This window comes from Jaculus jaculus, chromosome 9 (assembly GCF_020740685.1).
Source record: "Jaculus jaculus isolate mJacJac1 chromosome 9, mJacJac1.mat.Y.cur, whole genome shotgun sequence".
Taxonomy (NCBI): Eukaryota; Metazoa; Chordata; class Mammalia; order Rodentia; family Dipodidae; genus Jaculus; species Jaculus jaculus.
In genome coordinates, this window is record NC_059110.1 from 5,434,092 (window position 1) to 5,461,201 (window position 27,110).

Genomic DNA, 27,110 nt, shown 5'->3' on the forward strand with positions numbered 1-27,110 from the left:
ATACAGTTTAGAGAGATATTAATACTGTGATTATGAGTTAGAGCTTTAGTGATCAGGTAAGACAGAAATGTCAAAAGTATCTATCCTAAACAAGGCTCGAGTTAATTGGAAGACACCATAATAACTGGAATGAAGCCCTGTCAATGTTGTATTTCCCACTGTGGTCTATTCAACTATCAAAGATAGTCACGTCTATCAAAGGAGGGACATCAAGGGTAACTTAAACGTGTTGCTGCACCCTAATGCATCCTTAAATATTCACAGGAAGCATGCATTCAGTTTCATTTAATTCTTATTTTGGGTTCTTGTAAAATGTATCTTTTTTCCTGAGCTAAGTTCTTCACTTGTGAAAGCTGGTTGCTTGTGGGAAAAACAATGCCAAATGGCTCATGTGGAGATTAACCCCCTGCACATTTCTCCATTAATGAGAATCTAGCTGTTCTCCAAATAACTATGTAGATTCAGTAGATCACAAAAGCATGGATGACTCCTTAATCGTTGTCAGACACATGGAGGAGCTATATAGGAAAACTGAAGTTGTGTCAGTTATCCTAATTTTAAACAGAATTAGTTCCCAAAGGCCAAATAATTAAATGAGAGAAAAAACAGAAACAGGTGGAAATGTCCTAGCGTCCTAACAGTAGACTTTCAACATGCTCTCTCCCACGTGTTGTCTCATCTCTCACCTCCTTTCACAGAGTTCACGCTACTCCAGCCACAAGGGTTTCCTGAGGAATTTTCAGGTATAATTCTTCTTTAGGGAGGATGCTGTCCCTCTGCCTGGAGCACTCTGGATGCCTCTCTGACTAGCCATCTGACATATCTAAGTATCTGACCAAATTCCCTTCCCAATCAGAGCTAATAACTAACTGTTCCATTGACTAGAAGGTCCCCCCAGTTTAGATCCCACATCCACATGTCTAATTCTTTTCTTCTTGTTCACACATTCATCCTCTTGTAACATACAACAGAAAGTATTTCTGGGGCTAGGGTGATGGTTCCATGGATATACCACATGCAAACATGAGGACCAAAGTTTGGATCCATGACAACCACTTAAATGCTGGGTAAGCTTTATAGCCTACCTGTTATCCCAGCTTTGGGAAGGTGTAGACATATGGATCCCCTGAGGCAAGCTGGCTAGGTAAACTAGCTGAATCAGTGAGTCCTGCATGAAAGATTTTGCCTTAGGAAATAAGATTAGAATGATCAAAGAAGGCACCCAACATGAACCTCTGGCCTCCACATGCATACATATATACATGTACGCATATGTGTGCAGTGCACTGACATGCATATGAGCATGCATACACACTACATGCACATATGCGTACAAAAGATAAAATATTTATAATATTTAATTAACCTTTCTGCTGAACTATATTATAAACTCCACAGGGCTCTCTTGTGGTTCCTTGTTAGTTCATATTGCCTGGTACAGAATAGGTGCCTAAACAATTTGCTGAATAATTGTATGAAGTGTTTTGATCATGTGGTTGAGGTGACATTAATGATGAATACTCAGTGTAGCATTTTGTACATCATCTTGGGATGAATGTATAATAGTATAAACAACATATTATACTTGTCCCTATTCCATACATAAAATTTAATTATATTGGATTAAAAGACTGCAAAATCAAATGCAAAAATCATACAAATGTTATCCATGATATTAATAAATATTTATGGGCTGGAGAGATGGCTAAGCACTTAAGTGTTTGTCTAAGAAGCCTAAGGACCCCAGTTCAAGGCTCAATTCCCCAAGACCCACGTTAGCCAGATGAACAAGGAGGCGCACAGATCTGGAGTTCGTTTGCAGTGGCTGGAGGCCCTGGAGCGCCCATTCTGTCTTTCTCTTTCTCTCTCTCTCTGCCTATTTCTCTGTCTGTCATTCTCAAATAAATAAATGAATAAATAAATAAATAAATAAATAATTTATTTTTAGATAGGGAGAGATTTCTGAAGAAAATTAAAGTACAAACCACAAAGGAAAATTTGATAAGTTTTTCCACACCAAAATTAGCAACAATTGCTTATTAAGCGATACAGATATTGGGCTTGAGAGATTGTTTAGTTGTTAAGGTGTTTGCCTACAAATCCAAACAACAAAGGTTCAAGGCTCAATGCACCAAGACCCACACAGGCCAGATGCACAAGGTGGCACATGCATCTGGAATTTGTTTTCAGTGGGTAGAGGACCTGACATGCCCATTCTTTCTCTTTCTCTCTTTGCCTCTCTCAAATAAATTTATGGGTGTTTTTCTTTTTTTTTTCTTTTTTTCGAGGTAGGGTGTCACTCTAGCCCAGGCTGACCTGGAATTCACTATGGAGTCTCAGGGTGGCCTTGAACTCATGGCAATCCTCCTACCTCTGCCTCCCGAGTGCTGGGCTTAAAGGCGTGCACCACCACGCCCAGCTTCTCTCAAATAAATTTAAAACATTTTTTAAAGGAGATGGAAATATTAAAATGTAAGAGGTACACTATAAACATGGAAAAGAAATATACAAGCATAAATGATAAAAATTTGTATCCAAAGCATACAAGTACTCCATTCCATCAAGAAGAAACATAAAGATAACTCAATAGAAAAACAGATAATAAGTAGCAACTTGACAGAAAAATAAAATGGAAGAGCTAAATATATAAATTAAGATGTTCGATTTTGTTGATAATCACCCTTCATTCATGCACCTAACGGCATGCGAGCCACTGAGGAAGACTTCCTGCCTATGGGGATGGACAGCCTTCCAGCAGCCTTGCCTTCAGCTCTCAGCAGACCTCATTCCTTTTCCAATATGTCAGGTCTGTTTCTATGCAAAACTGTGCAATATACCTTGAACTCTCCATCTGTCTTATAGAACAGAGTTCTGAGTGGTAAGAATTAAACTAGATATTGTGCATTATAAGTTGTATGCTAGAAATTTCACTAGTCTATGTGGAAAGAGAAGGAATGTGGAATTCACCAACTTTTTACACACATTTGTGGAGCATTTACTGTGCTAGGTATTTAGGTATGATTAAGATAAATAAGATCCCTATTTTGGAGATTATGTTTTAAAAGGATTATATGGTCTATTAGTATACTGTTTAGAATGAGAACATAGTAGACATCAGAAGACATTGCTCTGACACATTTGAAAGTTTATATGAGGGGTAAAAGAAGAAAGAGGAAGGACTCCAAGGTGAGGCCAAGATTTTGAGCCTGGGACCCAATATAAATAAGGAGAAAAAACAAAACAAAACATGGGAGTTAGTCAGAAAAAAAAAAAGCAAATGTTACCACTGGAACCAACATTTTTAATTTGGCATCTGATCCACATGCCCAAAGCATATACAATCTGCTGAGCACTAGCTCCACAGTGACCGACTCTCAGTCATTCCCACTCACTGGAAAGCACTAGCTCCACAGTGACCGACTCTCAGTCATTCCCACTCACTGGAAAGCAGACATTCAATTCTGCTAAAGAGTTAACATCCTTTAAAATATTCAAAACTACCTAATAATTCAACCTATATATGGTACATTATAGGGTTTAAAAATTGGCTGGAAATAATTTATATTCATCTACACTAATAAAATATTTATTGCCTCTTTATGTATATATGTTTCACTCCTTGGAAAATTTCTTGGACAATACATAATAATAAAGGGCTCAGGTTTTAAAAAGTTATAACTCTTGTCATTTTATGTGAGGTATCTAGTACTGTGTAACTCAATATTTCAGAAGTGGAAAGTAATTTAAAAGACTTATTCAGATATATTCCGGATTTAAGCTGTCCTTTGATACATAGCAGGATCAACACAGATCTAGGAGAGATTGCTCTTAGAGACATTTTAATGTTATAGCACCATTCCTACAAAAAGCAATTTATATCTTCAGCCTAGTTAAGAATGTATAATAAATTTTGTGTAGAGGAAAAATCAGGTTTTCCATGGTATTGGAGAAGGGGATATATATGGTAAGATTTAGAAAGTGTAGTACAGATGATTGAGCTAGAAAGATTGATTTATGGGAAAGATTAAAGGAATTAACTATGTATGGAATGGTTATGCAAAACAAAGTATAAGGAATAAAAGCATTTCACTTGCTACAAAACAAGACACTCCATTATGATGTTTAAAATTAACTACAGAAGAAAATAAAACAAGGCAAGAACATTCCATCCACATACCCATCTAAATTGTTGAGTTTAAGGATATCTATTTTCACTACCACCTTCCATAATGGCACCAAAGTAGCAATCTGTCCACATTTCCTTCATGCCAACATATTCAAATGAAACAAAAACTGACTATTTCCCTCATAAACTTGATATCTAAAATCACATGGCCTATATAGGCCTATATGTGCATATGTTACTAATATCATATATATATATGTTAATAAGTGAGAAAAATCATATGAAGCAGGATCTTACTCCAGATAGACAGAGCTGAAGAATCACCTACCATTTGAGCTCCACTTCTAATGTCAGTACTGTGAACAAGTAACTAGTTCATGCTAAAATGCTCACTTAATGGTTAGGTTTTACTGTGTTTACGTGTGTATGTTTTGTGCATGTCCATACACACATATATAATCTTATAATATCACACAGTGTTTAGAGGCCATTCTTCAAGTCTTACTAAATTATAGTTAGTTTCTCTATACTGCTGTAATATTCTTATTAGGGATCTAAACTTACATTTCCTGGCCAATCATGCTTGCATATTCATCTGGCCCTGGTTAAACTGGGGGAAATACTGGGCTGGAGAGATGGCTTAGCACTTAAGGTGCTTGTCTACAAAGCCTAAGAACTTATATTCGAATCTCCAGGTCCCACATATGCCAGATGCACAGTGATGCAAGTGTGCAATGTCACATATGCACAAAAGGAGTCACATGCATCTGGAATTCATTCATAGTAGCTGAAGGCCCTGGCATGTCCATTCTCTCTCTCTCTCTCTCTGTCTTCCTTTTTTTCTCTCTCTCTCTCAAATAAAAATAAAAATAAATAAACAGGGAAATAATGTAAATTCACAGGAGATTATTTTCTATAAAGAAAACTCAAAAAAACATAGGAAGGTCTAAAATAATATCAGGTAATCAATTAAGGATTTCCAAGGTTGCATATGTAAATAAATTTATAATATTCATATGATAGAAAATGAATCTATTTAATCTTCCAATACCTACATATAATATAAAAATACTCTTCCTATAGCTATGTCAAGAATTACTTGAAATAGTATGCATTCCTTATCTATGTAAAGGAAAACGTGGTCTTGGTGAAACTTATACCCTTAACATTGGCACATTATGAATTGTTATGATAATCTTGGATTTTACCTTGAAAAATGAGTTGTTTGTTCTATATGAAAATGGGCATAGTCAAATATTTGATGTACTAATACAGTTATGCTCTAACCACTAAAAAAAAGAGGCCTATTTTTACAGGACTGTGTAATCTAGTGTTTCAGAAACAAGACTCTTGTGGAAATATTACAGGAACAGATCTAGCAAAGTTCACTCAAGCTTCATCCTCCTGGAAATTGTTCCAGGCTCTCAAGAGGCAGTCAATTGTCCTCTTATTCAGTGACCAAGAGGGAAAAAATCCAACCAACTCTTTAGCCTTTTCCTTCTGAACCTTGCATTTTCTGCTAAAATAAATTCTACAAACCTATTAACATGTATACCAACATATTGATTATCATCATAGATATTTTATATCAGCCTCAGCAGGCAGGGTTTGACTAGGAAAAGACAGGACAGACTGTGTATGTGTGTGTGTGTATGTATGTATACACACACACACACACACACACACACACACACACACACACATATATATATATATATATACATATATATATACATGGACAGATACATGTACACATAAGTGCACATAAGCATGTTAGATAATACACATGTTAGACCTCCTGCTAGTTTTTCCATGGATGTTTACATCAATTAGAACCTTAAGAAAAAGCTCACTATAATTTCTTCAATCAAACAAAGAGTATTAATCTAAGAAATTTGCTGATACAGGGAAACATTAAGTGCTTGCTATTAAAGCCTGCCAATATTTTGTAGCTTCTCCAAGATGTAATAAAACTGTAAGGACAGAGTACATCACGACCCTAATAAACTTGGAAGGTCTCAGTCTGACAGGGTAAGAAATAAAACGTAGATGAGCAACCTATAAACGAGTAACCTAATATCAATCACTTGTATGCCATCAGGCAAACTTAGGGCAGGTTGCATATTTATTTTTCTTACTAGTATCAACTATTAGTTATGGGAGAAATTTCAGAATTTCTACCTGCAGAACTGCTACTCTTTGGTTTCATCTAAAGTGCCATTTGGAAATTATGGCAAATATATATATCCTGAGCCCTCTATTAGTTCTAAGAGAGCTGTTCTAACAAATGTTTGGTAGCTCTTAATGGAGTGTGAGCCACATATATACAGCATAATGTCGTTGAAAGAAAATTAGAGACTGCTGGATTCTTGAACAATTCACATGGAGACAAATTCTAAAATTAGAAAGAGAGAACTAACAAAATAAAAACTGTATTGGCCTTAAAAAATTCTTACTACTCCCCTCATCAAAAACCCTAGTAAGTTTTGGTGTTCAGTAGCTGAACCTTGTATTTCTCCTGAATAAACTCTGCAGCAGATCCTCCTGCATTCCTGAGCCATGCCAGAAACTAGCTGACTGATGAAGTGACTCTGTTTTGCAGGCCTTAGGAGCTCTACCTTGAGTCAGGTGACAAAAGGAAAAATTAGCCAGAAATGGTGACTGTCCCAGGCGGGTTTTAGGAACTGTACGAGAATGCATACACATTAGTTCTATACACATTCTATGGGCTACCATTACAGGAAAGACTGGGAAATGAGTTCTCTCTATGTGATCAGGAATAGGAAAAAAAATAGGTCTTAGGGCTGGAGGGATGCCTTAGTGGTTAAGGCGTTTGCCTGCAAAGCCAAGACATAGGTTCGATTACCCAGGACCCACATAAGCCAGATGCACAAGGTGGAACATGCGACTGGAATTTGTGGATGGAGACCCTGTCATACCCATTCTCTCTCTCTCTGTCTGTCTCTCTCTGTCAAGTAAATTAATTAATTAATTAATTAATTAATTAATTAAAAAATAGGTTTTATAAGACTCTGATAAGGAGTCTTTGCTACAGCCCACTCATCTTGCAGTCTCTATTCTTCTCTTCTCCCCAGAGACTCCATTCAACGTCCATAGACAACCCACAGTGCCACCCAGTCAATATACACAGCTCAAGCTAGATGGTCTGTGTGTGTCATCCTCATTATTGCAGACATGCTCTGCTGACCTCTGAACTCTGACCTCAAAAGGCAACTTACCAGGCCCTCCATCCATTGTATATGTGTCAATGTATAATGGCAGAACAGGACAAAAAAGCCACAACAAACACTTGTCTTTAGGGAAGGGAAGCTTATAGGTGTAGCCTTCAGCAAGGCAGTGTGAGATCCTTTTGTCCAGATCAAAATCAAATCCGGGTCTTTGTTGGGTACCCTGTAATTTGCTGTCCTCCATAGGTCCCAGCCCATCCCCAAGGAGTTTCCTGTTATTCCTCAAGGGGCAGTAGGGGCACATCATTACAACTGGGGTTACAGATTCTTGGGAGCTGCACCGCTCTTACGTCATTTTTCTTTTATAATTTGAAGTCTAAAGGGTTTGCATAAGAATTAAAGGGAGGGCTGGAGAGATGGCTTAGCGGTTAAGCGCTTGCCTGTGAAGCCTAAGGACCCCGGTTCGAGGCTCGGTTCCCCAGGTCCCACGATAGCCAGACACACAAGGGGGCGCACGCGTCTGGAGTTCGTTTGCAGAGGCTGGAAGCCCTGGCGCGCCCATTCTCTCTCTCTCCCTCTACCTGTCTTTCTCTCTGTGTCTGTCGCTCTCAAATAAATAAATAAAACATTAAAAAAAAAGAATTAAAGGGAAAGACTTCTTCAATCATAGGTCATAGTTAATTTGGCAATATTATAACCCTTAAATATACTGGACTTTGTTACTTGTTTCCAAGCAGTTTTATGTGCTAATCACAATATCCAAAAGAGTTTCTAATACTACTTCTGAAATTTATTTCATTGTTAACTTGCCACCATTCCTCCTTCTCATCAACATAATTATGGCTACTATAAAGGTAAAAAAAAAAAAGTAGTTTGGAAGGACATGTATGTCATCTGGTTTAGGCAATGAGTCTGAATCCATATTTTTCAATTGAGATATTTTATTGTACTTGTGGTTTGAATGTAAAATGTCCTCCATAGACTCATGTGTTTGAGTACTTAATCCCCAGCTGGTGGTACTGGTTGGGAAGGTTGTGGAACTGCTGGGAGGAGGAACCTTGCTGCAGGAAGGTGTCACTGCGGACAAGCTGTGAGGTGTTGCCCCTGCCCTGCCTGCCTGCTGCACTCCCTCACTGCTGGAATGGAGATGTGATCACTGCTCCAGCTAAGCTTTCTTGGCCATGATGGACTTCCCCTCTGAAGCCGGAATACAGCCAGAAATAAACCCTCTCCTTCCCTGAGCTGCTTCTGGCTGGGCATTTTCTCTCAGCAAGGAGAAGGTAACTTATACAGGGCATTTGTACCTAAGAACTTTCTGGGTCATTTTCATTTCTATTTGGAGTCCAGAATCAGTTATATTTTCCATACCTGTAAGGATTCTGCTTACCCAAATTTGTTCAATCCCGTTGATGTACAAACAGTAGCCAGTTCTCATCCGGGTCCCTTATTTCTTGCTATATCTTACTGATGATGTCACACATGCATGGTGACCCTTGTGACTCATGAGTCTCTTGGGAGAGCACAAGTCTCAGAGAGCCTAGCTCAGTTATTCAGCCTTTTCTGTGTATTCTCCCAGTCCTACTTACTTACTTAGTTGCTCTAGGTTCTTCTTGTGGCATCATTTCCTCCAACCCACCACTTCTGAACCAGCATATCTGGGAGACACTCCTAGCTCTGAGCAAAAGAATCATGGCATCTGTGGGATAATCAGAGCTCACTGGGACTGCACAGTGCTCCTAGAAGTTCTTCTTCTTCCACATTCAGCCTCCAAAACGGAATGCTTCTCCAGAGGCTGTAAAATCCTGAGCCCTTATAGCCCTTCCCTCCAGAGGATGGCTGGAAATAGGGATGGGATGACCTGGTGGGGCAGGAGTTCAAGGGCTTGGCTGGTGCATCTTGGCTGGGCTTGCTTAGGAGACTCAGTGGGGCACTACCTAGAAAGACAGGCCTGTCTGCCTCCCTCCATCACTACATAAAGTCCTGGAGGTGATAAAAGAAAATGAAGAAATGAAAACTTCCTATTCTACAAGACTTCCTCTTACTTGTCAATGGTAAAGTCAATATAGTTTCATGCCAACTAAAAATGTCTATGGAGTTTGACCAATTGGTTTTAAATATAAAATTGAAGGAAACATATTAAAAGTGGTATCCCAACACATGAAAAGTTCATAGCCTTATATGTTTTCATATGCAAGCATGGAGGTGCCATTTTCTCTTAGTCAGTGGTCAAAAAAGCATTAAAAATTTCAGTTTTGGAGGCTGGAGAGATGGCTTAGTGGTGAAGCACTTGCCTGTGAAGCCTAAGGACCCCGGTTTGAGGCTTGATTCCCCAGGACCCATGTTAGACAGATGCACAAGGGGACACACACATATGGACTTCATTTGCAGTGGCTGGAGGCCCTGGTGCGCCAATTCTCTTTCTCTCTCTCTCTCTCTCTCTCTCTCTCTCAAATAAATAATTAAATAAATAAAATTTCAGTTTTTGGCAAGAATATAAGGGCCACACTTATAGTCTGTAAGAGGGACTTAGAATCAAATACAATCTTCCTAGAAGTAAGTTTGATAGCAGGTTTAAGAACCTATAATGTTGATATCCTTTGATCCAGCAATTACATGTGCAGAAATTTATACTAGTGAGATAATTAAGAAGTTTACAGAGATGTCAGTAGAGGATTAATTATTATAAAATATTTTAAAACAGAGAAAATCTATTAAATGACTCTGTTATAGAAATATTAAATAAATCATGTCCTTGAAAGTGAAATTTAAAACAGCTTAAAGTTATGATGAAAATGATTATTGGCAGATAAAAAAAAAATCAGCAATACATAATGATAAGTGAAATCCAATATATATAATATGATTTCATTTTACTAATAGTATATGTTAGGGCTAGGGAAGAGAAAGGGGGAAAGGGAGACAGAATGAGAATTTATGAAAAGATGCTTACAAAATATTGAGTAAAATTTTGTGATATCTAACTAGCTCATTCATTTTCTTAATCCATGGGAAGTGATTATATTTTATCTCAAAGATGGTGCTGTTTAAAATTGTGTATTACATTGGCTCAACTGCTATCATTTTTATTTTCAACAAACATATTTCCTGGTAAAATATGCAAATTTACATTTACATGTTACAGAAGTATATATTCCTTCTTTTATTTCCTCATGTTCAGTTGTCACGTGATCAAATTTTCATTAGCTTGTTTTTCAGTTAAGGCAATCTCCCATCAATCAGCCACAAATGGTAAGATAGTTATTTCTGGTTATGAATCCAGGTTGCTTATATTTCATTGAATTTTCAGCATGAACTTAGTAAAAATACTTAAGAACACACAGACTTAGAAGATCCTCTTTTTTTAAAATTTTGCCACTTTGTGGTTATTTGACTTGCTCAGTAATTAAAACATATAAGCTTGAATTTGCTCCACTGAACAACCAAGATAACACCTTGGTAAAGATTAGTTAGGTAAAGTATGTTAAATTCAATTGAATATCCATTCAAATTAATATGTAATATACATTTTTCTAAAAGATTGCTTCTGTGACGCATTTTGCAAAAATAATTTCTTGATTTGTACAATATGGGATAAAATTGGAATAGCAAACTCTGGACTAAGATGATTTGCTTCATATTTCTGTAGTACCTTTTGTTTTTCCTGAAATCACCCTTAAGTAGGTAATTCAGTAAAGTTATACAATTATGTATTCCAAATAAACCACAGACATGCTTAAACAATGCCAGTGAAATCAAGATTTACTGTAATCACTTTTACTGTGTGAAGCATATGGCACTGAAAAATTGACTTCTGGAGAAAATGTTATTTTACAAAGAGGAAATCAACCCCAATTTGAATTTTTTAAAAGCAGTTGCTCAGTTATAATTGCTTAAATTTTGCTCTATAAAATTTGGCATTTTTATGCCCCATTTAAGAAAATGCAATTCTGATAAAAGTTATTTGCATTCACATATTTTCCAAACCTTTTGTAATTTTTTTATAATAATTGTTTTCTTGTTCTTTTTCCTTATTTATGCTTCATTCCTAGCTCATCACCATTTGAACTCAAAATATTTTTATTGTTTTTCCATAATTTGTCTAAATTTACCTGGTGATGAACAACTGAGCTGAACCGGCACATGACCTATCTGGGGAAACGTTCGGTTTGTGTTCGGAGAGAAGGTGTGCGGCTGTTGGGTGGGATGCTCTAAGATGACAGGTGGCTTCAAGCATTACTTGTGCTGTTCATGTCCTTACTGACTTTTCTACCCATTTCTTCTATCACAGGAATAAGAATATCTATGAATGCATATTGATCTATGTCACCATACAGTTGCCAGGTTTCCTTTGTGTAAGGATTATTAAACCTTTCTAGCAAACTGGTCCCTTTATTGCAATGAAATGATTCTCTGATGTTGGCAGTCATCTGTTTTAAAATCTACTTTTATTGATATTTATCAGACATTTCACTTTATTTTATTGAGTGTTTGCATGTCATATGGTTTTGGTCATTTAAATTATAGCTTACATGTGTCTTCATATTGGAAGTTGTTTATTGTTGCAAGTATAGTTATGCATTGCCTTTGAATACAGTCTGGCATTTGCTACCTTTTAATTGCTGGTCTTACACCATTTGTAGTTAATAGGATGGTTGATGTTATTGGGTTAAAATAAACAATACCAGAAGTAATCATGTGTTAAAGAATAAAGTATGTTTCTGTAACATCATAGAAATCCTATGTTTTCTCCATAGTATTATTGAATCAAAGTTAAAAAGATATTTATATTGAAAAAGCATTAAATATTTGAAAATAACACATGAATAAAATCAAACTATAATGGGTTTTGAAAATTCTATAAACTGAACAGCAAAGAAGATACTGTGTACCTGTAGGTATAATTCTGAGACTAGAGAGGCAGAGGCAAAAAGATCCTGAGCCTGGGGTCTGCCTGGGCTCCACAGTAAGATCTCATTTCAAAAAGCCAATGATGGGCTTCCAAGCAAGATGAATTAGAGCCTTTTGGGAGAGTAGGCAAAATAGACCTTCAGAATAAAAAAAATAGACTTTATCCCAAAGACAGAGGTGAAGCAGTGGAAATCCATGAAGGAATAAAGGATCCAGAAAAAGAGCAGAACTCAAGTGTGCGCCACACAGGCATGAGCAGCCTTGGCCTTGCAGGCCCCAGGCCAAATGAAAGGACACAGAAGCCGCTTACACAGAGATATGCCAGATAAGAGCACAGAGCTGACTGTCCTGTCTCAGGACAAGCCTGCAGCCTCATGAGCCTTAACTGCACTTTCAGGTGTTGTGAGATAGTGATACTTCTAGTGTACAGGTCTGTAGAAGAAAGAAATCCTGTTTTCATTATGCTATGTGTGGTGGTTTGAGTTGGGTGAGCCCAATAAACTTACATGTTCTGAATGTTTGGCCCCTAGGAATTGGAGCTAGATGAAGGAGGTGTGTTTCTAGGGGCTGGTTTATGGGTGTTACAGCCAGTGTCCACCTGATGTTGGCCAGGAGGTGATGTGCAGCCTCTGTTCATGCTACACTTTCTTCTGCCATCATGGAGTTTCCCCTGGAGTCTATAAGCCAAAATCAAAGCTTTTCCTCCCACAAGCTACTTCTGGTTGGGTGTTTGTCCTAGCAACACAAAGGTAAGTGTAACACTATGTGATCTAGAGCTATGAGTCTGGGTGTCATCTTGCGAGCAAATCTATTATTAAAAACTGAGCTACTACAGAAGCCTAGATAAGGGAGATGAGGTGTCAACCAAAGGCCAGGGAGCTTCAATTTCCACAGTCCCTAGATAGCAGAAGGGCCAAAAAGGCAGTACTTGACCGTGATAGGGCTGAAGGGTGTAGGTTTAGGCAAGGAAGAGCACAGGAGAGATAGCCCTGATATAGTGGCCTGGAGAAGATCTCATCAACTGAGCCTAACCCTGGAGTTGGATGGCCCTGAGTCCAAGGTCTGTAGGTGCATAAAACTCTGGAGTCACACGTCTGTCCTTCTGTGCTGTAGAGATGAGAACTCAGACTTTCTAGTGGTGAATAAGACATTCATACCGGAATGGCTCCAGCAAGTTGACTAGTACTCAGGAGGCCTTGAAAGGAGAAGGCGGACCCAACACCTCTACTGAACTCAGTTCTGAGGTTGCTTCACACTCCCAACATGCATAGGAGACATATTCCACCCTGCATAAAACACTAGCTACTTGGGGGTGGGGGAGGAGGTAAGACCTGATGAGTCTCAGAAAGGTGAGAGAATCTGTCCAGCCAACATAAGGTAAAGCCAAGTGGGACCAACAGAAGCCTCTGAAAATGCAAAGAAGGAAACAGTTTATGTGAAAAGCTCCAGCAGGAGATCAGCCAAATGTCTAGCACAGACTCAGCAAAGTATAAAACAAGAAACAGACAAGAGCCCACAAGCTCACCTGATGCCAGCCATTCATAGAACTGGCCGTCTTCAATCTCCGAGGACCCAGAAAGAAGCTGCTCCAAACTTAAAAATTTTTCCCTGTCTTTTTCTTTTCCATGTGATTCCTCCCCTCCTACATGTTTGTTAAGGCTTTTACTAGATTGATGTTTTTTACCTTTATGTGTTTGTTATTCTTTTTTATACATTTATCTAATTTTGTTTATGCATATTTCAGTCTTTCCCTTTGTTTTTGTTCTTTTCTTTGTTTTTCTTTTCTTGTTCCCTGTTCTTCCTCCTTTCAGCTTCCCCTTCATATTTAGTAGTATTTTGTCTTTACCATAGTGGCATTTATTTTTTTAATACTGTTATATTTTATTTGTTATTCTTCTTAAGTTTATAAAATTTTGTCTTTGAATTCTCACTACTGGGAAATATTTTGATTTTCGCTTATGAAATGCTTTTCTTAATCTCTTCCTATTTTCTCTCCCCATTTATTACATGCTTCTGGACTCTGTCTTCCTTCTCTTTTCCTCTAATTAATTCTGCTTCCTCCTTCCCCCATTTTTATCCATTTTATGTCATTAATTTATTATTTCCACAGTTATCATAAACAATTTATAACTTCATAGCCCATTCTACAGTAGTTTTGCCATTTGCAGTTCTATGATCATGGGCAATTGATATTAAGTGTTTTATCTTCCTTGTATACTTTTTTTTTTCTTTTTTTGCTCATTTTTATTTATTTATTTGAGAGTGAGAGAGAGAGAAAGAGGCAGACAAAGACAGAGAGAGAGAATGGGCGCACCAGGGCCTCCAGCCACTACAAATGAACTCCAGATGGGTGCGCCCCCTTGTGCATCTAGCTAACGTGGGTCCTGGGGAATGGAGCCTCGAACCGGGGTCCTTAGGCTTTACAGGCAAGCACTTAACTGCTAAGCCATCTCTCCAGCCCTTCCTTGTATACTTTGATGTTTGCTGGTACAGCAGTTGATTTTGGCCTCACTGAGTGATACTGGGGATCGAACCATCTCAAGTTGACAGCTCAGTGAGAGGATGGAATTCAAACCAAGACACATGAAAAAGCAACATGTTCTGCCCAAAAGATCCTGACTCAACTACTGATCTCAGACACCAGAACAGGCACCATGCCTGGCAAAGCTTTCAAAGGCTTTCTGGAAAAGATGACTGATGACATGAAAGAGGACACAAGCAAACATATGAATGCAATCCACACCCGGAGTGGAACATCTGCAACAGAGAGAAAAACATCAGCAAAGTGGGTGAGAAAATCTTCCAGGTTGAAGAAAAATCAGTAAGGAAATTGAGATTTTTGGAAGACAATAGAAGTCTTGGGAATGAAAACAAAATAATCCAATGACAAATGCAACGGAAAACATAACTAATAGATTGACCAAGTAAATAAAGAATATCAGGCATGAAAAATAAGGTGCATGAAATACTGAATTCAAATTTAAATATAGTAGGATAGAATAAGAAGCTAAAATAAATTCATAGACAAATTCTTCAAGGAAACTATGGCAAAATTTTCCAACCAAGAGACATTCAAACAGGGGGATGGTTAGCACCCCAACTAGACATGCTGTAGAATAGTACCTCTACAACTTATATCCAAGACGCCAAAAACACACACAAAGAAACAACAGACCACTCCCATATATACCTGAAGGACTCAAAATCGACATACCAGAGACACTTGCACATCCATGTTCAGTGCTACACAGTTCACAATAGCTAGGAAACGGAACCAGTTTAGATGTCTATTAACAGATGCATGGATATGTACCATGTGATCCATAGACACAATCAAATATAATGGAACAGTAAAGAAAAATGAAGTCATGACATTTTCAGGAAAATGGATGCACCTGGAAATCATTTCATGAAGCAAAAGAAACCATTCCACAAAAAAAGTATTCCCTATTTGCTTTCATATGTTAAATCTAAGTTTAAAATTATAGATGTGTGTGTGTGTGTGTGTATGCGTCTGTGTCTAGATGAAGAAAGTGGCACTTGTATCTGGAATTTGTTTGCAATGATGGGAGGCCCTGGTACACTCATACTCATTCTTTGTCTGCCTTTTTTTCCTGTATCACAAACAAATAAATAAAAATATTTAAAATATTATGTATGTGCATATTTATATGTCTTTATATATTTTACGTCTATCTATCTATTTATACATGTATACATACACACATACACACACATAGATATGTACTTGATAAACCTAGAAACTAGAGAGGGGATCATGAGAGGGAAGAAAGATTTTAAAGGGTGTGAGGAAATAAGTAAAAAAAAAAAAAAGATGGTTTAAACAATATAATAATAAATAAGCAAGTACATAATGCAGAAAAAGTATCTGAGAAGAAATGTAAATATTGATGAACTAAGTATTGAGCTTAAGTTTGAAAGAGAACAGAAGAAAAATCAAAGAAATGAGAAATAAAGAGATAATATAGATATAAGATATCTGAGATAAATACAAATTAAAATGAATAAAATTAATAAGTTCAAAAATAAGTTAAACTATATAATGTGAAAAAATTTTAGCAATGTTATTAAAATGCTCAGTAGAAGCAGAAACACAATACAAATAATAAAACTAAAAGGATGGCATAATCATTAACAGATCAAAATTAAATATATGACTACATTAAAAATTGTGCAAATAAATGACAGTAATTTTAAAGGCTCAAGTTGAATAGCCTGAGAATATATATCTTAGAATACAACTTTGAAATTCCAACAGAAAAACTTAACTTGGCAAGCTGGCTAAAGGAAAAACACAAAATTTACCATAAGTATTTTAGATAACAGTATGGAGTTTCCTTAACAAACTACAATTGACTTACCATATGATTCATCAATCCCACTTCTGCATATATGCCCAAAGGGATCCAGATCAGTATGTCAGAGAGACCTCTGCCCTCCCAGGTTCATTGCAGCATTACTCGGTGTAGCCAAGATTTGGAAATAACTAAATGTGCATCAATTGATGAGCAGGCAAGGAAAATGTTACTCATACCCACATGATACTATTCAGCCTTCCCCTAACAGGGAATTCCATCATTTACAATGACACAAATGAATGTGAGGATATCCAGATAAGTTAAATAAAGCAGGCACAAAGACATACATATAGTACGGTCTTGCACATAGGTGCAAATGTAGAAAGGTAAATGCATAGATATTGAGAGGAGATTGATGGCTACCTGAGGCTGGTGAGGGCTGTACAGGGGGAGGGCATGTCATTGGTCAGCAGATGCAGGCTTCCATGAGAAGAAAGAAACAATGTGAGCCTCTACTTCATAGTACAGTGACTGTAATTGACATGTGCCCTGTATTTCAAAATAGTAAAAGATGGATACTTCCTACAACAAAGTAATGAAAAATATTCAAGGTGGTGTTTATTAATTAGGCTGGTTTGATTATTCCATAAGAATATGTAGGTTGCACTATCATATTGTATTCCATAAATGCTGATAATTATTGGTTAAAAATAAAATAGGGGCTGCAGAAATGACTCAATAGGTAAAGTGCTTCCTGCACAAGTGTGACTATCTGAGTCCAGATTCCCAGAACCCATGTTAACATGTTGCGTACTGTGGTGGGTGCTTGTAATCTCAGTGCACAAGAAGTGAGGTAGAGACAGAGCCACAGGGAAGTAGAACAGAATCAGAATGAGAGATCGCACCTCAAGCAAGGTGGAAAGTGAGGCCAACACTTGAAGTTTTCCTCTGATCTCCTCATGTGAGTCATGGCCCACACTTAAACATATGAACACACACACACACACACACACACACACACACACACACACACACACCAAAATAAAAACAAAAACAAACTTAAAAATGGAATACCAAAATCAAATACTCTCATTGCCTATAGAGAATTAAGTACATAAAGTATTAGTTAAAAATGTATATATGAAGCAATGTTCCAGAGATATTTTACAGAAGTTTTTTTTTTACAAACACACCTCAAATGCTTTAATAGGACTTGTTCTTTCTTTAAACTGTCTTTCATAGTCAAAACAAAAACAAAACAACATTGAAACCACTTAATAAACTTACAAACGTGAAAAATTAGACACTTAAGCTAGGCAATAAAATAATTATGAAAGCAATATATTCAAATTTCAAAGATTTGACAAGTTCTGTAGAACATCTTTCATCAGGAGATGGAAGCTTTCAAACAGCGTGATCTTCTGCTAGGTAGGACTGGGTGTCCTTCGCTGGTTTGAGGTCTAATCCATTTCAAGGCATGTCTTGGTGGTACAGTAATGGAGGGATGGTAAAACGTGCAGTCTGGTCTTGTACACTGAGTATTAAACCTACAGTGTTTTGGATGATAGAAGGGACACTCCATCTTCTTACGAGCTGGGAAGTAGCGGCAGCGCTGACCACTAGAAGATGGAGATGGTGAAGTGTCTGCTTTTGGAGTCAGTTCTGGCATTCTTCTACTCATGTGAGTGAAGGGACAATCTGGTTTAGTACACTTCGCATCATATTTACAATTTGGATGCATAAACAAACATTTTTCAGCAAATTTACAATTTGGGAAGGCTTTGCAAGGTAAAACAGGATGATGGTATGCACATTCATCCCCATTTTTACAAGCATGCCAGTACTTGCAGCACTCCAAAAGCTTGTCTGGCTTTTGTGCCATATTCAGATCACCCATCTCAGCATTAGAAAAGCTACCATCTGGGTCCTCAAGCTGCCTGCTCATCAACTGCAACTGGTGGAGGAGACCTCTGAGTCCCTTGTTTGAGGCTGCGATGTGGTTTACGGGTTTCATTCCTTCAAAGCACATCTCCTCCTCTTGATCTGACATATATCCTGGGGGGCTGGGGACACCATCCAGCGTTGCTGTAAACTTGGGACTTGCAGGTTTATCTGGTTGTGCAAGATCTCGTGTCTGCATAACGTGTCCTGAAAGTACCTGAAGGGTATCTGCAGTCTTCATCCCCGACTCCTGGTTTGGTGTCACTACTATTTCCTGAGACAGCTTTGGCTTCTTCAGAATAAATGATCTGGTGTCTGCATGGACCATGGATTCCATGTCATAGTAGTCTGGGCTCATCTCCATTGTTTCCACCATTACCGGGTCAATTTGAAGTCGAGATAACAACTGTCTCTGTTGATTTCCTGGAATGTTTTCTGTGTGTTCTTCTTTTGCTCCCTCTTCTTTAATGGGAGAACTTATTCTGGTTGTCCTGCTTTGCCCTTGGACCATTTCTGCTAGCAATTCTTCTTGAGAAGCTCGAATTCTGGGAGCAAATGGAAGTGTCTGTTTCTGTGGTACTGCAGAATAGTTAGTTGTTTTTGTTACAGATTCTTGAGCTTCAGAAATAGCCATCAAAATCAGATTCTTGTTAGCTTGTTTAAAAGGTGGAAGAGAAGGTCTCCTCTCGGCTTTGCTGGTACTGACACACTGCTGGACACATTCCCTGTCCGGGAGCCATAATCGTCCTCTTCCTCCTCCTCCTCTCCATTATGACTGAATTTCTTTACTTTAACAACTGAACTTAACACAGGCAACTTTCTTTTCTGAAAGTTTTCATCCTCTATACTCATTTTTTTCCAGGTTGTTTCTAAAGAAGGGACTGTAAGTTTCTTCTAAGCTGTTGAGCACTTCTGGTTCACACAAGCGTCCTGGTTCATATATCTGGGTGTTCTGAATATCAAGCTGCTTGACAGCATGAATACTGTTCTGCTGCGGTTGAAACTGCAACCTGTTTAGGTGAGTACCAGTCTCTGCATTTCTACTTGTAGGAGGTCGATATATTTCAATTGAAGGGCGAGAAGAACCATATGCAAGCGTCACTGTAAGATTTTTTTGAGATAAGGGATTCTCCTGCACAAAATTGAGGTCTTCATCAATGAGATCACCTGGTTCTGGCTTAATATCAATCACATCTTCAGAGGGTGCTGGGTCTTTTAGAGGTTTCACTGTTGACATTAGTCAGGTTGAAGCTCCATCATCGTAAGTCTGTCTGACATTAGTGGTTTTTTGCTCCTGTGAACTCGTAGAAACTCTGAGCTCTCTTTTTTCAGGTCTACTGCTAGGAACAGCAAGAGGAGGGACAGCAGCTTTGTGCCTTCTTTCATCCCCCCTACTAAAATTACTCTTACTTGAAGGCACATTACTATCAAAGATGCTGGTATCGGAAGACTTTAGACTAGAGGGTTCAGTTGTAACAGAGCGAAGTTTATCTAACACACCATGAAGCCGACATAAGCTCCCAATTCTTGCAATTTCCCCTTATTGGCACTCTGGATCTTGCAGCTGATCTCGGTGCCGATCTCCGTGGCTCCACGGTGGCGGCAGCACTGGGCCGGGCCCAGCGCTCAGCTTACCTGGAGCCCGCCGCGGGCTCCCACCCTGAAGCCTGGCCCCCGCCGCCTGCGTTTTACAGAATTTTTAAAGGAAAAAAAAATCATTAAAATTTTACAACATTCTTCAGGAAGAAAAAATAATTTCTAATGCACCTTAGCTAATTACAAGAAATTCCTCTTGCAAACCAAAATCATTAAAAAGAATTAGAACAGGAAGATAAATCATAGGTGAATCTCTCTAATAAACACATATTTAAAACTAATAATGATAATACATGTTAGGCAAAAATGACAATAATAATAATAATGTGCATACATATGTCATAAGCTCAGATATCTAGGAGAAAAAACTGACCTGATAGAAGAGGGTTGAACTGGCTGAAGCAAGAAGACAAAAGCAGAAGAGGAAGTAGGACTTTAGTGTTTAATGGTACAAACAAGAGGCTATATGGGGTGAGAAAATTCTGGCCTCCCTCAGGGTACTGTCATAGGTTAAGCATCTGGTGGATAAAACACTTGGGGGTTCTCTCACCATCAAGAGAGCTATAAACAAAGGGCTCTCAGAGTTCATGGTGCCTGTTGAATGGAGATATGGGAAAAAAGGGAAGTTTAGAAGGGAAGAGTGCTGGTTCCAAGGGTTCAGGTTTAGAGAAGAGAAAAATGTTTTCTCTCCTCCCCAGATAAAGAGACCTCAGAGAAATGCCTGAGCTTTATTTCTCTCCCCACATCCCTGCTTTGCTTTTTTTTTTTTTTTTTATGAGGTAGAGTCTCACTCTAGCCCAGGTTGACCTGAATTCACTATGTGGTCCCAGGTTGGCCTCAAACTCACAGTGATCCTCCTACCTCAGCCTCTCCAGTGCTCGATTAAAGGTGTGTGCTACCATGCCCAGAATGCTTGAGTCTTTGTGTGAGATAGATTGGCTGATAAAAAGACAAGGAGCCAAAACCAAGAGGTGTCTTAGCTTTATTAGGATAGACACATATAATATAGGTATGTATATATGTATGTGACAGATATATAAGTAGGCAAAGTAGACAGAAATATATTTTACTTTTTAGTCTCATTACTCTTATCTCTGTTTTAATTTTTACCATACATATTAATTTACATTAAATAGAAAATGCTCAGACATTAAGGAAGTAAACCAAGCATAATTTCTAGAGGGAAAGCAGTGGATAATTGAATATGTAATCGATTCTCTATGAAGCACTACAAATTACTGCTTGTGTCAGTCTTTTATCTCTAAATATGGGTTTGAGAAACTTAAGAAAAACTCTGAATGTCTGCTAAACTACAAAGCAAATATTTCAACGTTTCTATTGGCCTATTGTCAGACCTCAAATCTTAGTCTATTAATAAATTAACTTATTACAATGATTTATGCTTAAGTATTGATTCAGCTATAAGAAAGTATTTTTAAAATGCTAGACTCAAAGTATCTAATTGGTAACATAATTAACATACTAAGTCACTATGATAAAACTTATTATGATTAAGAATACAATCCAAGCTATTCACATAGACTTTGAGAGTTTATTTGTATTTGAAGGGAACAGTAAAATTTTAGAAATGTACTTCAGAAACTAGTCACAAACACACACCAGTAGTTGAGAACACATGGAGAGAGAAGATTTGGGAGTCATGTGCACAACCAGTAGTGGAGAATATGTGGAGAGAGAGGATTTGGGAGTCGTGTGCACAATCAGTAGTGGAGAATACGTGGACAGAAGATTTGGGAATCATGTGCACAACCAGTAGTGGAGAATACGTGGAGAGAGAAGATTTGGGAGTTATGTGCACAACCGGTAGTGGAGAATATGTGGAGAGAGAAGATTTGGGAGTCGTGTGCACAACCAGTAGTGGAGAATACGTGGACAGAAGATTTGGGAATCATGTGCACAACCAGTAGTGGAGAATACGTGGAGAGAGAAGATTTGTGAGTCATGTGCACAACCAGTAGTGGAGAATACGTGGAGTGAAAAGACTCGGGAATCATAATCACATTGCCATTTGGAAATGAAGACAAAACTGCACTGTGCTTCAAAGCAAGTCAACAGAAGAAAATTTGTATTTAAGTTCTTTTAGAAATGTCTTGGTTCACATCTATCTAATAGTGGTATCTAAATATGAACACTGCCATCTGCCTCTGTGTAAAGGAAGTCAGTGGTTAACTGGTGAGAATATTACCTTATCAATAGTTGGAATCCTAAAAAACCCATTTTCAAAGAGCTGAGATGTGAATATCATTAGACTGTACTAAAATTTTAAGTATTACTCAAAAAGGGTTGTGACTTTATGATATGCAATAGTCCTTGACATTCATAATTCTTAAGCACTTTCTTTTATCATTTTGCTGATGTATGTTCTATTTTAAAATCTGAAGGATAATGGATGTGCTTCTCAAACTGTAAATTAGGTTTTATATCAGAGACTTGTCACTGCTGTGACAGGTGACCTGACAGTGGTCTTGCCTCTGCCATCCTCCTTCCTGCTGCTTCTCAAGGACAGAGGGTCAGTATTAAAGAAAGTGCAGGAGATTGCTGAATCCCTCAGGAAACATCTTAGGACCATAATAACATTTACTGTGAGCCATAATCATTTTATGTTCTCTCTAACAGCTTAAAAGCAGAGCTGTACTTTGCTGTCACATGTATTTTTATTAATCAAGGACATCTAAAGTTTGAATGGATATTATAAATTTAAAAGCCTAGATACTTCTGATTTGTGGGAAGCAACTCCTAAAATTTAGAAAAATACAGTATCTGCCAGGATCATTAGTTGGCTTCATGAAAGTAGAACCCACATGTTGGTAGTAGATATTTTCAGCTAAATTTAATCTTAAATGCATTGATGAAGAAAACCTGGCACTGTATGCTTAATTATGAAGATAAAATAGCGCTCACACATGGTACACTGGTGTCAATACTTAGCACAGAACATAAATCAAGCTTCCATTTTCCCATAAAACAATATTCTAATCAGAATAATACTATAATCAAATCAGCAGTTTGGTAGATAGAAAAAGCAAAGATTGTGTCTGAAAAATGCAAAAGTAATCTGCTTCACAAATGGATTATTCACCTTTCTGTATGTAACATTGATTCTAAAATCCAACATCTATAGCATGTTACAAGATACAAATAACCACCTGTTCACATAATATAAAATAGTATTAATGAGAAAAACAGCACTGAGTCATTATACATCTCAATATCTCTCCACATATTAGGTATCATACACACACACACACACACACACACACACACACACACACACATAGATATATCCTCTTGCATGTGACCCTTTTTTTTTCTTTATTTTGGTTTTTCAAGGTAGTGTCTCACTCTAGCCCAGGCTGACCTGGAATTCACTGTGCAGTCTCAGGGTGGCCTTGAACTCACGGTGATCCTCCTACCTCTGTCTCCTGAGTGCTGGGATTAAAGGCATGTGCCACCATGCCCGGCATCACACATATTTTAAGACAAAATTACAAGTATAAAGAAAATGAATTCTAGGTCCTCCATTGTCTTCACTCCCTAACACTCCAAAGCTCTCCAGTGTGGAAAGATGATGAGGTCCAAGCTCCTGCATGTGCAGCTCTTCAGTGATGCATAACTGAGCTGTATAGCCACCACAAGAAAAACTATGCTGTGCACAATTTCCTGCTTTTGTTCTCACTTGGTTGTCTTTCTTGGAGCAAAGGGATTCCTATTTCCAACTTGCTGAAATGGTTCCTTGTCTTACAGAGCTCTCAGAATACTACATCTGCAAGGAAGCCCTCATTCAGAGGTGTGGTCTCCATCCGCACTTTCTAACGTCTGTGACGATGCCTCATTAAAATCATTCATTCACACAACACTTACTGAGAACTTACTAAGTGCCAATTAGTATCTTTCAGGACAGTGATGCAATGAACATAAGATCCAAGTCCCATGACCAAGTACAGCTTTGCGTGTGGCCCATTTGCTTCTTTGTGTCTTTAAAGAGAATAGAATGTATATAAACTGTGCGCTGCATAGATAGGCTTTTCAAACTCCCCTCATTTGGGTGCTTTACCTTAGGCAATTCTTGTGACTCAATCTCCAACTATAAATTTAGAATATTACCACCTATCACATAGGATGATTATATTAAAAGAGAGACATGACTTAGCAGAGTCATTCATAACCAAACATTCATAACCAAACTTATTTGGTTTCTGAAGGGACGAGACATATTGGCAGGGAAATAAGCCATCGTGCTTTTCTGAAGAATACTGTAGTGAACTGGGAAAGAAAAAATCATTCTTAAATGTTCCAGGAGCTCACCCCTATTGGTAAATGTTAAAGCCCAGTCATGGGTGGTGTTTCGACAGCACTGGTAATGGAGAATTAGCACTTAGATAAGCAGAAGAGGACCCAGAGACAGGCTGAGGTGGGGTGCTGAGTGGTTCTGCTTGGGAAAAACACAGGAGTCTCAGATTATAAGAGTCCACATGGGGAACAGTGCTGAGTCTTACCAAAGCAGGCAGAGCTGAAAGCATCAGCTACACGAGGCACAGGATGAGATGGAGAAGTGCAGAAACAACTGGAGTCTCATTCTTCTTCCCTAGCCCACCCAAGCTATTGGCAAATGCCTGCTCTGAACCGACGTGGACGTTCACATCACCACTACTGCCACCTTCGCCTAGGTCACCATCTCCTCTTGTCTCCAGCATAGCTACAGTCCACCTGCTTCCACAACAAAGCCCTGTGGTCCACTGTGTGTCACTGCGCATCACATCCTGTGTACAAGGCAATGCTCTTCCAAAGGCCTATGGGGATATACACCTTCTAAAAGGCCTCTCCTTCCTCCTCTCCTCATTTCAGTTCCTACCATCTCAAGGCTCTTCTTAGTTCTCTGGCTAGCAGCCACACTGGCCTCTCAGTGCTTCTTCAGTCACATATCATTCATTGCCATCAGTACATGAAATAAGTGTACTATTCCTGCTGCTGGAATCCCACTTTAGCAACTGACCCCTTTCTCTCCCTAGAATCCCCTTTCAGTATTCCTCAGCTTTTCCTCAGTCCTTCCTGCCTCAGAGAGTGGGCTTTACTCTCAAGTCTGTCTGAAACTCCCCTTCTTCCGACACAACAACTCCATCGACAGTAGCCTTGAGTACATACAGCAAAGGGATGGAAGCTTGTGGTGGACTGTGCATGCCCTGTGTCTTCAGGGACCCTGTGTGCCATGGCCAGACCCACAGCCTTCTCAGAAGGATTGCACTATGAGACTAACAGATTCTCGTTCAGAAGTTATGCCTCCTTCTACAGCAGCTCGGTCATAGCTACTGCTGACTATCTGAAGGTACTGGAAAGTTCTTGCTCAGAGGTACCTGGGAGCTATGCCCCCTTCTTCATTTCTGATAGCTAAAAGATACTAGAGGATATCCCATTTCCAATATCTTCCTCCTATGGCTTATATCAGGATTGCATCTCTAGTACAGTATCTTCATGGCATCACACTGAGGCTTAACTTCACTGGAGATCACACTATTGCTTACTGCTCCTTTCTCCTCTCTTGCTACATTTATTCCCACCCCAAATCACTTGTCCAAGGATGCCTACCTCAGACTACTGTGAACCAAGCTAAAAAGCACGTAAACATATCTGAATATTTATTTCCAAGACAAAAAGGCATAATATTGGACTGTACGAAAAATGTTTGTTAAATACAAAAATATACATGAAGCTGCATTTATATAGCTATAGGCAAAAATAATGCTCAGACTTGGTCATATATTCATTGAGTGAATTTTTAGATGTTCTATTCATCTAATGAAACCAAGTAGAAATTTTCTCTCTCTCTCTTTATATGTACGTGTGTGTGTGTATAACATATATCCCAAAACTATACTCAGACTTGGCCAAAATGGTGAAAGAAGCATTATTTACTGTAAGTATTGGTAAAGCTGGGATGACACTGTGTAAGAGAGTAAATATACTATAAGTCTCATCAAAATGAATGATACCCATCATTCCTTCAACAATGACGGGATGTTGGGTGAGGATCTAGAGTTTTTATTACTGCATGTTTCCTCAGTACCTGAAAACATTCTCTGGAGACTGAAGTTATGTGAGAATGCTCATGGTACACACGCCCCGCAGCCAAAGTCAAATTTATTGTGATGCCAGAGCCTTTCCTGGGCTCCTGTGGGCTTGTGAAATGACAGTATATAAACACTAAAAGTGCTCTAATCCTCCCCAACAAAAACATTTTTATTCCTAAGAGCATCAGTTTTCCTCAGTGCAGTCTTGTCTTAGCTTATACACAAGATAGGTAGCAACCAGTGGAAATCCTAATATGTCTGCTTTCCGGGTATAGATTTCTCCTGACAAATGGCTCTCCATCTGCTTTATTCATATTGACAAAGAAGTAAATTCCATATCAATATTTGCAAGGAGTAGTCTACATTTTGTTCAATGCCTAGGAACGCAAAGTCACATAACATAAAAAGGTCAAGACTTCCCTTAAGCTCTCAAGTGTATGTTATCTTCAAGTGAAACACATTTAAATATTATTCATGTTTAAGATTTTAAAAATCCTTTGGAAAATTTCATGAAAACTGAGTTTAAATTTTGCAGGTATATAGTTACCTTTATTTGTTTAAGGCAAAGGAAATGAGTTATTTTTAAGTCACAATATATGTGAATAGGTATATGATAATATACATATTCATATGTATATAATAATGTATCTAATAAAAACATCTGAGCTGGAGAAGATTGCTTAGTGGTTAAGGCATTTGCCTGCAAAACCCAAGGGCCCTTGTTTGGTCCCCCAGGTCCCACATGAGCCAGATGCACAAGGGGCACATGCATCTGGAGTTTGTTTGCAGTAGCTAGAGGCCCTGGTGTGCTCATTGTCTCTCTCTCTTTCCCTTCCTCTCTTTCTCTCTCTCCCTCAACAACTTTCTTTCTCTCTTTCAAATAAATAAATTAAATATATATTTTAAAAACATCTAACATGTATTTAGCAGGCCAAGTGGTTTGGAT

At 38.3% G+C, this 27,110-nt stretch overlaps 2 protein-coding genes across 2 annotated transcripts in view; both read right to left on the bottom strand.

Annotated features, from left to right (window-relative positions):
* The window catches only part of Pacrg (parkin coregulated), a 501,453-nt gene that overhangs the window by 451,717 nt on the left and 22,626 nt on the right, over nt 1-27,110 (bottom strand). The gene's annotated exons all lie outside the window — the stretch shown is intronic.
* Nucleotides 17,855-19,795, bottom strand: LOC105944726 (zinc finger CCCH domain-containing protein 14-like). The gene is given in 3 exon segments (XM_012951021.2): nt 17,855-19,169; nt 19,172-19,337; nt 19,339-19,795. Coding segments are annotated over 3 exon segments (1,788 nt in total). The 5' UTR covers nt 19,720-19,795; the 3' UTR covers nt 17,855-17,928.